General features: G+C 30.2%; 2 protein-coding genes across 2 annotated transcripts; both read right to left on the bottom strand.

Moving 5' to 3' along the window:
• Positions 1-201: 201 nt before the first annotated feature.
• On the bottom strand, positions 202-1,985 carry LOC148197664 (uncharacterized). The gene is made up of 2 exons (XM_088115607.1): positions 794-1,985; positions 202-710 (listed from the first exon to the last, which is right to left on the bottom strand). Exons 1-2 carry the CDS (start codon positions 1,983-1,985, stop codon positions 202-204), a joined length of 1,701 nt encoding a protein of 566 aa, XP_087971733.1.
• Positions 1,986-6,366: 4,381 nt separating this feature from the next.
• LOC124840505 (putative glutathione S-transferase) lies at positions 6,367-7,558 on the bottom strand. Its single transcript, XM_047316573.2, has 2 exons — positions 6,996-7,558; positions 6,367-6,896 (listed from the first exon to the last, which is right to left on the bottom strand). The coding sequence occupies exons 1-2, from the start codon at positions 7,314-7,316 to the stop codon at positions 6,540-6,542; spliced, it is 678 nt and encodes a 225-aa protein (XP_047172529.1). The 5' UTR covers positions 7,317-7,558; the 3' UTR covers positions 6,367-6,539.
• Between the last annotated feature and the right edge of the window lie 6,010 nt (positions 7,559-13,568).

Below are 13,568 nucleotides of genomic sequence, written 5' to 3'. Positions count from 1 at the left end.
TCTTACATTCTCCCCAACAACAAAAAAATTTTCGTCCTCGAAAATTGCGCTTACACGAACAAGTCGAGGTAAGTTACTCCCACCTCGCCTCTAACTTCCAGGTAGAGTCGCTTGTTCTACCATCCCATATGACCTTGACTCGTTTGACAGTTCATCCTCAATCCTTACTGGTTGCACTTGAACTGACAAATCTTCTCTGACTTACACACCCTTAACTTCAAGCACTGTCCTAAGATAATCTTCATGCTCACGTGGAGGCGGTAAACCAGAAATTTTCTTCAGGAGAATATCTAAGAAGTCCTTCACAACCGTGAGGTTTACACTCTGATTCTCCTGCGCCGCATGATCCGAAACTTGAGTCGCTTCCATAGGTGATAACACTAAGAAGCAACTATCATCTTCCAAGAGGTATTGCCTCACGACGTCGATCGACAAAGACATATCTTGGTCTTCATCCGGAAATGACATCTCCTTATCATCGTAGTCGACGAGGGTGCGATTGGCGGATAGTCGATCCATTCCCAAGATTACTTCTAATCCTTGCAAAGGTAAACTGATGAGGTTTACCTTGACCCGACTTCCTTCTACGACCATCGGACAACGGACACACACAGAAGATGTCCCAATTAATCCTGATGCTGGTGTAGACACCAACAGATCAACGCCTAACTCTTCTACAGACATACCCAACTTTTCAACACATGCCTTCGCTATGAAGGAGTGTTTTGCCCCAAAATCAAAAAGCACAACACAGGTAAAACAAGAAGTAAACAAATACCGATGAGGATGTTACCTGAGCTGACTGCCTCTGATCCAACCATGGCGTACACTCTTCCCATCGTCTGAGGTCTGTCACCTCCCCTGGGTGGAGGCAAACCAGTCCTCTGTGCCTGAGACCCTGATCCTACTGCAGAAGTACACTCTGTAGCAAAGTGTCCCTCTTTCCCGCACTTGAAACACTTCACTGTTCTACTTCCCATCGGGCAGTTGCTCCGATAATGAGGTCCTCCACAGGTGAAACATCTAACGGTGCCGGATGGCTTGGCTGGTCCTGACTGCACCGATGGTGGATAGGATGAACCCCTAAACCCAGAAGAAAAGGATGGTCTAGCGTAAGGGGTCTTCTTAGTGCTAAACCCGTCACGAGATCCAGATGATCCCCCATTCCTAACAGGCTGATTCTGATGTCCCTCAGATTCCCCCTTCGTCTCCTCTAGATCACGGGACATCTCCACCAATGTAGGGAACTCTCTGATGCGTAACCCCTTTACCAGCAACTTGATATCACTCTTCAATCCATTCTCAAACTTTCTGCACTGCCACTCTTCATCCACTGCCATAGTGTTGAAGCGAAGCAAATGCTTGAAGCGATTTGCATACTCTGACACTGGTCTGCTGCCTTGTACCAGCTCTAGGAATTCCACTTCCTTTGCAAATCTTACACTGTCCGGGAAGTATTCAGTGTAAAATTTGGTCTTAAACAACTCCCATGTAATAGGAGTCCCACTCCTTTCAAGAATCATCTTCATGCTGTTCCACCAATGGCCAGCTTCTCCGGTAAGCAGATATAGAGTATAGGCTAATTTCTTCTCATCAGGACATCCCTTGGCTTCGAATATCCTCTCCATGTCTCCAAACCAGTGATCAGCTTCATCAGGGCTGCACTTTCCAGTGAATCTTGCTGGGCGATGTTGGAGAAAGCTCTCCAAGCTCCACTCTTGCGCAGGAATAACAACGGAAGAAACACTTGGAGGAGTCCTAGCACTAGTCATCAATTCCATGAACTCCCTTTGAGTGTTCTCGGAAGACACTCTCGCGTTTTCTGCCGATACCCTTGCGGTTTCAAGATTTTGCAATGCAAAGGTATTCTGTTGAACCAACGCAGCATTCTGCTGTTGCAATGCCTGGAGCACCGCATTCAGCATCTGATTAGAGTCAGGTTGATCAACTCGCGGAGGAGAAGGATGAGGAGACGTAGGTGCCATCTTCTGTTCACACAGAGAGAAAGACCATTAGTCTAACTCAAACTAATACACGAGACCAGGGTACGCAATCACAAACGAAGCACACCCACAACCTACAGGTTTCTAAGGAAGGAACTGCTCTGATACCATTAATGTGACGTCCCAAAATATATATATCAAACTTATATAATAAAGACGTCATCACTTATTAATATAGGAAAGCAGTCAAGAGTAATTTAAGGATTTCAATCATCCTTAGAATAGCATGGAATTGAAAACTTAGAGTATTAGGGTTTTCTCCCTAGAAATTACATAGAATTTAAAGCTTTAAACGTACAAAAGTTCATCAAAGCTAACTAATAAAAGCTAGTGAATCTAAGCTGCAGCATTGCCTTCCCCATCAAGTACTGGTTCCAACGTATCCTCCTTGCCATCTGCTCCCGTATAACGAATTATACGATCATCGCACATACCCAAACACAAACAAACACAAACAAGTAGGGTAAGCTAACATGCAACCAATCATTTATGAAACATGCATGCAAACCTCATATAATAATTATGTCATACATACTCATACCATCATACAACAATCACATCATACATACTTATCCATTACTTTGATACACATGGTAAAATGATATCACAAGACGTGTTACTTTATAACCCGACTCGTCCGGACTAGAATGATTACCGAGCTATGGCGGGTCTTGCACTCGTGGTGGCTTTATGAAACTTGGCACTACCGCCTTATGAAACTTGGCACTACCGCTTTGTGAAACTTGGCACTACCGCCTTATGGAACTTGGCACTACCGCCTTATGGAACTTGGCACTACCGCCTTATGGAACTTGGGCACTACCGCCCGGCCACAGTCACGAGGTTAATCCGTTATCACTCACCTTGGATCATATGGAAGCACCCAAGACTAGGACCTCCTGCTACTCCTCACCACATGGTTCAATCCTCTCTACATGAGAAGAAAGGCCATTGGAGTTTCAGGATGACCCCCAAAACTGAGCTACCATGCAATCATTCTATACACCCCCAAATCACCACCATGTATCCTCTCCTTGAGGATCATGGAATTACGTTCATGAATCATACTATTACCTTGAAACTTAACCCAAGACATGAATAACCATATACCATCATATTATCACAGTGAATCTAACATATCTCATACATTCACATACTTTTCACATAAATAATATCATTATAGTTCACAATCATGTTCAGATGCATAAATTCAAATGTAATAAAATCCAATCATTTCAGAAATCATACAAACTGAATATATTCCAACAAGATATATTACACAATAATTTAACAATACATAATCTGTTCAATAGGATTTAAGTTAAAAACTTGTCGAGTAGACTTCCAGGAAAGAGAGGTGCGTCACAATGGACAACTTAAGTACCAAGTCTTTCCTTAGCCAAAGTGTTCCTCAACTAGTTTTTAACAAATTTCTTATTTACAGATTCAAAATAACAGCATACAATATTTACACCGAATTTCAACATAGATAAACATACAGTAAGCATTAACAGTATTTACACAGAATTTCACGATATGAATAGTAATAAAACAATACTAAATCATAATATAAAAGCATAGAAATACTAAATCATAATATAAAAACATGGAAAAGTTAGCTCCCCTACCTCTATTCCAGACTTCTCTTGCTCTGAATTTATTTCTCCGAAACCCTTCAGAACCTCTACTCAAAATTTCTCCCTAACTCTTTTTTTTTTTCTATTTCTCAAGCTCTCACTTGATTTCTCTTCTCTTGGTGCAGAATAACCTTCCCTCCCATGGCTATTTATAGTAAAAAAAAATTTTACTATTCATTAATATTTTAATATTATTTATTATTTTAATATTATTTAAAAATAATATTTCAATCATTTTCTCACCAAATCTGATCCTAATTTCTACCTACTACTTTCTTCCATGCTAAGGAATCCAAATGCTGAAAATTTATTTTTACTATTCACTTTTTACTATTTACTATTTACTTTTTACTATTTACTATTTACTTTTTACTATTCAATTTAAAAAATTTACTAAATAAGTTACCAAAAATTTGAACCTCTCCTTCTAAAATTACTAAAATTTTATATCCAAAATTTACATTTTTCTATCCATTAAAATTATTATTACTAATAACATACTAAAATTTACTACTATAAATATATATATATATATATATATATATATATATATATATATATATATATATATTTTTCATGGGTCTTACACATAACATATCCCCACGAAAAAGCGTTTGACCAATAAGAAAAACCTACATAGGCTTATCAAGAAATTCTGCTTAAAAGATACATACACACTCACAAAGTGATTGGTATAAAAGTGTTTAAGTAGATCTCACTATGTAAGAGACATAAAAATATGTTAAATGAAACAAGCGTCACAACATCATCTAAAGAAGATATGCACACAATGATAGAATATACCTTTAAGTTTAAAAGACGACATTTCACTTCTAAGAAGAGATATAAAACAAAACATTGTTATCACACAATTAATCAGTATTATAAGAAAAGATGAAGACTAACATCCTCATATGTTTTGAGGATTAACAAACAGCGATGAGAAAAATAAACATTTGACAAAGTATTATCTTTATGAAAAATAATGTCGTTGAGAGACAAGCATTTTGTGAAAAAAACTTTATGAAGTTTAAAAGTCTAGATAAAAAGCTTTAGTAAACACGTTGATATCTCGACAAACATACCAACAAATGAGATTTCAAGTAAACATGTCAATATGTCATAAGAGAATCTTACTAAATGTGTTATTGTTATACTTTTCTAGACAATACTAAATGAGCTCTCACTATAATATCCAAAATAATGTTTTTGGTAAACGAGCAAAAAGATATAAACAAAGCTCCAAAAACATGTCTTGAACGATATCTTGCTAAACACGCTCTTGAACCAAACTAAGATCACTAAACAAAGCGTTGTTAGTAAACATCCTGAATATGCCAAACAATACCTTGTACCAAACGACATTTTCATCCAACGATGAAACCCTTAAGAACTGTTTGATATCTCTGCATAAATGTTTAAGTTCTCAAATCTTTAACTCGATAAAAAATTTGAAAAACTTATATTGTTCTGAACATGCATTAAATAGCATGAAATGCACAACATTTCAAAACATAAAAAATGATAAAAAAAAAGTATATTTTCCTGCATGCATTTGCAATTGCTTATGTCATGTATTATTATGCTTTATTGTATACAAGTAAGTATTATTATGCTTTACAAACAGACTTCTACCTATGGTTGTCACTTATAAAAAAGACTACAAAGATTTAAAAATCAAGACAAACATCTAATAGATAATTTCTCATTAAATCTATAAATAAATCATTGTTCTACACAAGAAAATTAATGTAATAGTACATAACTAATTGTTTATTTCTTGTTGGTGTCATGATTACTTCAAGATCGAATATCCAACATCATAAGCAAACTCATCATAAGCCTACAATATTTATGTACTTAAATATAAAATTTATTTTTAAATAAAGAAAATCTCGATAAATATTTCATAAAATTAATTATACTACTTATTGTAATCCATACTAAATATTTTTAATCTAAATATTATATTTATAACATTATTCGCATATCAGCTAAATATATATAGAAACCATTTATATACATTTATAATAATAATAAATGATTTTGAAATTATATTACTATACATTTAATAATAGCATTTAAAATATTGAAGATTTATTTTAAAATATAAAATTTAAAATATTGATTTATACTATTATATAGTAAAGATAATTATGATTAATTTATACACATTATAAATTACTAATAAATTTAATAGTCTGTACACATTATTAAATTAGTAATTTTTTTAACAACAAGCATAAAATCAGATAAAATCCATTATTATTAATGTTAGGATAATGCTTAAAGAATTAGTTATCATTTTTATTAATTGTACTTAATAATACCAAAAATTTCAAATTAAATATTAATAATCATGAATAATTTTTGATATTATAAATATTTTCATTCATTTTATATAAACATAATTTTAAATATATATTAACTATTATTATATTATTTTTTAAGATTAATTATAAATTTAAAATATTTGAAATAATAAAATAATCATTTTAAACTTTTAGCATGTTTTTTTTTATTATGAAAAGTACATTACATTTTTAATAGTATTTATATATCAGTATAGTATAAATTAGTTAAATATAGGTCATGATAGAATTTTCATTTCTATAATATTTAACTAAGTTCACTAAGTACATATATATATATATATAAATAAAAAACTTTGCACAAAAATCGATTTATGAGGAGTGGATTTTCGGAAGGGAAATCCCAAGAGTCGATTACGAGAAGGGAAACATAAAAAAAATGTAAATTTTATAGTGTAGAAATAGTTTGACAACTTTATGTTATGAAATAGGTAACGAAATCAGATATAGTATGAATTTTACATCAAATTGAAACAACAAAATATTATTGATGGAGAAGTTGTTCACACAATTATCTCTGAATCAATCTATGCTGAGGCAGTGAGGTTTTCGTAGCGGGCTTTGAAGAAGGAAAACAGTGGTTCTCTTGGAGGAAGGACTTCCTTCACAACAGAGTGATTCATCAAATCTTGGCCCCATTTGTAGAGATTAGGAAATTTCTCACTGGTGAATAACTGCAACCCTGCTATTTCCTGAATAATTGGAATCCAAAACGCTATGAACACACCACTAATATCCACCAACCCAATCTCCTCTCCTCCAAAAAACTTCTTCCCCTTTATCTCATCCTCAAGAAATTTCAGACCCTCCAATGCCTCTTGCACATTCTTCTCTCTCTCGTCCTTATCAACACTGAAAACAGATTTCCACGCAGCACCAACAACCTGATTCATTTCATCAAATAGTTGGCAGACTGTTTAGTTTCACTCACGTACAAACAAATAAACATGCTTCATTAACTTAAATAGGAAAATATGGGTTACCTTGTCATCAATGAATTTGGACCAGAAACGAGCCAAGGCTCTCTGGTAAGGATCGGAAGGCAATATGGGGTTGTTGTTCCATGTCTCGTCGATGTACTCAACAATCACAAGAGACTCTGCAAGGGGTTTCTCACCGTGAACAAGGACTGGAACCTTCTTGTGAACTGGGTTGTATTTCAGAAGCAATTCACTCTTGTTGCCCAAATTTTCTTCCAAAAATTTGTATTCAACGCCCTTGAATTTGAGAGCAATTTGCACCCTACACACAAAAGGGCTTCCCACGACTCCCAAAAGCTTCACCTCTTCCTGATTCGTAGCCATTGTTTGTAGCACCTCTAACCTTCACTCAATTCAATATATTATAGAGCTTGTTATTTGTTTGCTTGTCTGTGATGTATAATTCCTGAGCTCTTTTCCTTTTATAGAGCCAGCCAGAACTATTCAGCGCAAACCTAATCGTAACGTGATTCACTCACAAATTGAGAATTTGCATTGAAGGGAGAGGCGCCGAAGAAATGGAACATCATCAATATTTCTAGAAACATGTGAAAGAGATTACGTAAGACAAAACAGGTATGCCAGAAAATTGAAGTGTAGTCCACTCCCTACGCGTATAAATTTCTTTATGGAATCATTAATTCAATGTTATATATTTTATTTTAACGTTAATCAATTTAGTGATTAATTGAATGTTATAAATAATAATCATTAATATCAAAACAAATAAATTTAAATATAATTAGAATTCAATATTTTGTAACATACCTCTTCTATTTCTTTATGATACTCGCGTATCGATTTTCTTAGCAAAATAAATAAAATTATTTTAAATTAAAATATACATGTATGTGTTATTACACACACACACACACACATATATATATATATATATATATATATATATAAATATTTTTTTTTTTCTTTTCTTTTCTTTCTCTGAATTAATTATATTAAGAATATAGTTAAAACATGTTATTTTGAAAAATAATGAATAAAATGGAACGATTTTTTGTTACAAGAACATCAAAAAAATGGAGAAAACATGACGTAGAATAACTCTTTAAAATTGGACATGTATTAATATTAAATTGACTCTTTCTACTCTTAAATGTGTGTGTTTCATCTCACTTCGCGTTTCAAATTATTCAGTAAAAAATCATCTTTCAAATTAAAAATGGGATTGTATGTTCTTTTAAGTTTTTCATTTTATTTAGAAAAAAAAAATATGTTCTTTAATTTGTTTCCAAAACTATATTTCCTCTCACTTCGCCCTTTAAAGAAAATGGAAGTTTAGAAAAGAATCTAGATGAAGAAAAATATGCTCTTAAAAATATATTGACCCTTTTTTATATTTTGGTACCATATAATGATTTATTTATATCGTTAACTTACTCTTAAAATCTAGACATGTATTATCTGCCGCTGACATAATGAGATCAAAAATACGATCGTAAAATACTTCCTTCCTTTTCCTATTAAAATACACTTTTATTGTTGAAATTTATTATAAATTATAGATTTGTTTTATCGATTTTAACTTTTATTTATTAAGAGAACTTTAACAAAGGTAATGAGCGTGTTCAAAAAATGTACTGAAATATTATTGCGTGGTTTAACGTTACCGTAGTAATCAATTCTCATTAAAATCATGTTAATTGAAAAAAAAAATGACGACTAAAACGTGTAATTATTATGTAATCAAATATTTAAGAAGAGAAGAATAAAAGAAAAACGATAAATGAATTTGGTCAATCTTCTAGGTTAGGGGAATAATTTGCTAAATTTCAACTTGTGCACTAATTTTCCTTACTTTTCGTGCAAGTTAGATTTTAAAAAGGTGAACATTTAAGAAGAGAAACATAAAAGAAAAATGAAAAATGAATTTTGGTGAATATTCTACGTTAGGTGAATAATTTTCTAAATTTCAACATTTGCACTAAATTTCCTTACTTTTCATGCAAGTTAGATTTTATTAAGGTGTTAACTGTTAAAAATAATAATAATAATAATAACCATAATAATAATAATAATAACCATAATAATAATAATAATAATAATAATAATAAACAAATATATGGATAAAAGAATATTAATTAAACTCAACCATTTTTATAAGAAAGAATAATAAAATATAAAAGTAAATGGAGTAGAAATAGAAATAGTCTAAGTGAGACACGCATAATGTTATTCTTACAGAAAAAAAACGCATGAACATTAGCTACATAGTCTATAAGTCAATTATTTAAGTAAAAACATAATTTAACTTAGTATTAGTTTGGAATTAGACTAAAAGTTTTAAATAAATTTTTAAGAAAAGTAATTTTTTTCTTTAATATAAAGCAAAACACCAAAAGAAAATTTTCATGCATATATTTTAAACTTTGAGCATAATCATTTGTTAACTTGCCTTTGTTGCTAAACAAAGAATTTCCCTAACGTAGAATAGGGAAAAGACATAGGATCAATCCGTGAACTTGGTTCTTATTAAGTTCTAAATTTGGATATTTTACCTAACTAACAAATGCAATGGAAAAGAAATAAAATATAAAAAATATTAAATATGTTTAACAAAATGCAAGAATCGGAACCTAAATATAACTTTTAAAACATAAAAGTCGTAAGCATAAAAGTAGTAAGCATAATGTTAAGTAAAAAGATTCCTTATAAATAAACAATATTTTTAAATTCATCAATCTGATAAAAAAATATATTTAACAAATGCATATTTTAGTTCAAATACTTCCCATGATCAATAGCAATTTTGGTATGAAAAATCATTTTATAAATCTTATCATACGAAACACTTAAAATATGCTTATGATATAAAACATCTTTACTAAAAACATGTTTTAGAAGTATAAGATGTTAAAGCACTACTTATTATAATAGGAAAAAAAAAATCAGAAGTTCTAGAAATCATATATACAATATTCAATGAGTCACAAATATATTTAGCAAGATAACAATTTTATCCATAAGGTTTTTAGACTTACAAATGTAACTTAAACATATTCGTGAAAAACAAATAATAATAAGAAGAATGATGAATAAATTAAAAAAAAACTAATTTTCTCTCTCTAAGAATGTCAGACAAAATAATCAAAAGATAACTAATAATAATAATAATAATAATAATAATAATAATAATAATAATAATAATAATAATAATATTATTATTATTATTATTATTATTATTATTATTATTATAAGACATATATGGATAAAAGAATCAAACCTAACAATTTTTAAAATAAAGAATAAGTTTAATAATTCAGATAGTCTCTATTTTCAGTAACTTTTTTCAAATAGGTTTTTTATTTATTTTTTACATCAATTGGATCCTTATTTTTTAGAAATTGAAGCAATTAAGTCATTGTCATTAGTTTCGTACTAACATAGTTAAAGAGGTATCACGTGTTGGTTTTTTGAATTTTTTAAATATTTCTTTTTAATTATTTTTATTTTTTTAAATTTTCTTGAAAAATAAAAAATTTGTCACATGTCAAGTTGACATTGTGCCACGTGGCAATGAGAATGTGACGTCGCACTTTCAGTGCCAAGTGTAAATGTTAGGCTACGTGTCATTGCATTTTGTCTTAATTTAGTCCATCTATATTTATTTTGAACCAATTTGGTCCGTGTATTTTTATTTTGTTTCAATTTGGTCCCTGCATTAAATGAATAAAAGATTAAATAAATATAATTTTTTGCTCGAAAGGGTTTCGAGAAAGTTGACGCAGAATAATTTTAGAAGATTTAACTAAATGAAATAACGTTTTCCAAATTCTTGTCTTTAAAACTTTTTCTATTAAGTGAATTTTTAGTGACGATGTATTCCAAGTCTTAATATTTAACTCCATAAACTTTTTATGAATTCTGGAACAAGTACTCAAACTATTTTTGTATAAATCACCTCACAAAAATATTTATTGTTGAAATGATAATTTTTATAATTTGCTCATTCATATTATTTAGATTAAATGATTTCATTTGTTGTTTAATTTTGTAAAAAAAATTTAAATGAGTTTCTTTATTTTTATTTGTCTTAATTTAGTTTTTGTTTTGAAACTATAATGCAATTAAGTTATTTTTATTAGTACTACATAAATAAACATGTGTCGTATGTTAGTTTGTAATTGATTAATTTTTAAAAAAATTAGGACTAAATTGAGATAAAATAAAAATATAGGGACCAAATTGAGACAAAATAACAATATAGGGACAAAATTGAGATAAATACAATGACACATGACCTAATAGTGATACGTGGCATTGTTAGTGTCACGTCACACTATCATTGTTACGTGGCAAAATATAAGCTTGACACATGACAATTTTTTTTATTTAAAAAATTAAAAATAATTAAAAAAATATTTAAAAAATTCAAAAAAACATCCTCTTTAACATTATTAGTACAAAACTAACCACAATGACCTAATTGTTTCAATTTTTAAAAAATAAAGACCCAATTAAGAAAAAAAATGAGAGACCTAATTGCAAAAAATGACTGAAAATATGAACTATATAAATGATTAAACCTATAGAATATAACAATATAAGATAAAAGTAAATAAAGAAAAATGTATAAACAGTCCTTAAAGAGAAAATACTCTATTGCACGAAACAAAACAAAATTATATGTACTTTTATCTTAAAATACAACAAGTGTTTCAAATGAATATTATGCAACCAAAGATCTCTAAACCTTATAAACATCAATGTCTTAGAAGACCATATACAACAAAAAACAAAATACTCAAAACACTTTTAGCTAATTGATGTGTTTGTTGTGTCTTTCTCCCATTCATGTAAAAGAGAGTAATTTAAAAGTTAATTATAATTGATTTGATTTAAAAGTAATAGTAATTTGTAATTAATAAAACAAATGTGGAAAACTGATTATCAATAAAAAAACATTTATTTCTAGAATTAATATTACGCTAAATCTTTAACAACAATAGGATAATTTATTTTTAATTTATTTATATCTAAATTATATTAAATATTTCAAACAAAATTTGAATATGTTTCTTGTGAACATGCTTGCATGATTCTTCCTTTATTTGTTGACTGGTATAAGTTTTCACACATGAAACCACCGGTTGGAGGAGAAAAAACTGCAAGTGTGAATTGAAAACACAACAGTGTCAAAATCTCATACGCTTATGATACTTTTTGTTTTCCTAATCTACTAGTTGGGTCAGATAGTAATCACACTTGAATTGCTGGTGTGACAAATGTGTGGTTGTGGGTTGAAGCAGCAATGTCAACATGTTGACCAAACTTCACATTTATTATGGAGTTTTCGAGGAATAAGTTGTGAAAACAAAACTTATTATGAACTTTGGGCCTTTCCGATGTCGAATGGGCCTAACAGAACTTATATTCGTTCCAGTGACATATTCTATCAATATAATGTTGATCTGTGTTTATTTCTTTAGCAATCTTTAATTTACTTTATTCATCACTCTTAATTTTTATTTTTATCTGCTTTCTGATTCCGTGTAGCACAAGTGGCTGTATTTTTCATCCTCATCATCATCATCATCGATTTCTTTATATTAGGTTATGACTTACATTTTGGTGAATATCTTGAATCTTCATCATAACATGTTCAATTCTTTAATGAATCATACATGTAACTAAGATAAATTTCAGATTTTGTGACAAATGTATGAGAGTTTGGTCCATAACTTTTTTCTTTCATATTCAAATTTCAAATTTCAAAAGATAGAAACAGCCATTTCGTCTTTAATTGTTCGTGCCTTTTCACACCATTGAGCGTATGCATATTTAATAGAGAACCAAAAGCAAACTATTGGGCAGAAGAAGCAAGAAATGAAAACCAAATGTTGTTCCTTTTATTCAAAACTTGAACCGAAGTGGGTTCAAATAAAAAGAAGGAATAATCTAAATATATGATGACTTTGGGAACTTGTAAATAAAAGAAGGAAAATGAACAAAAGGGAAAAGGAAGAAAGTAAATAAGGGTAGCTTTAATGCTATCTCAAAATTCTTGAGGCTTAAGTTTTGTTGTTCCCTCTTAAGGTTTTCAAACGTTTGGTAGTTGGTAGCCGTTGGTGGGATCTCTTTCCTTTTTTCCTTTGCAAATTCTGTTGGAACAACCAGCATCATGAGAAAATCAGAAAACTATGTATGTTAGTTTTGATACTAGGAAAAGCCTTGAAAGGGAAGTAAGAAAATATGTAATTGAAAGACATTATTATCATAATCATGATTTGAAGTGTTTTGATTTGATTAGATTAGATCTCAACCACAAACTCACTTAATAAACTTATGTCCTTTTCACTTGGATTTATAAACCATTTTTCTTAATTCAGTTTGTGTTGTGCCCTTTTGTGCGTTGCATGATCTGACTGTTTTTTCTTTTAACATTCTTTAGAAACACACCAAAGTATTGGTCACAAGCCAAACATTTTCTTATGTTTGCAAATTACAATTATGTCAATTTCACAATCCAAATATATAATAGTGGTCATTTGTGCCGTAACGTGAATGACATATAAAAACAAAATATTTTTCCACCCAAGAGAAAAATCATGGAGATAAAGG

This window comes from Vigna umbellata, chromosome 5, assembly GCF_029865625.1.
Source record: "Vigna umbellata cultivar VRB3 chromosome 5, Vumbellata_1.0, whole genome shotgun sequence".
In the NCBI taxonomy this organism is placed as follows: Eukaryota; Viridiplantae; Streptophyta; class Magnoliopsida; order Fabales; family Fabaceae; genus Vigna; species Vigna umbellata.
This window is presented reverse-complemented; position numbering and strand designations above follow the sequence as displayed.

Bases quoted from the DNA above. Each gene is read 5' to 3' on its own strand.
- LOC148197664 (XM_088115607.1), bottom strand. From the start codon at position 1,985: ATGGCACCTACGTCTCCTCATCCTTCTCCTCCGCGAGTTGATCAACCT. The intron at 711-793 runs GTAACATCCTCA...ACTCCTTCATAG, and splicing joins ATCAGAGGCAGTCAGCTCAG to CGAAGGCATGTGTTGAAAAG.
- LOC124840505 (XM_047316573.2), bottom strand. From the start codon at position 7,316: ATGGCTACGAATCAGGAAGAGGTGAAGCTTTTGGGAGTCGTGGGAAGC. The intron at 6,897-6,995 runs GTAACCCATATT...GAAATGAATCAG, and splicing joins CCAAATTCATTGATGACAAG to GTTGTTGGTGCTGCGTGGAA.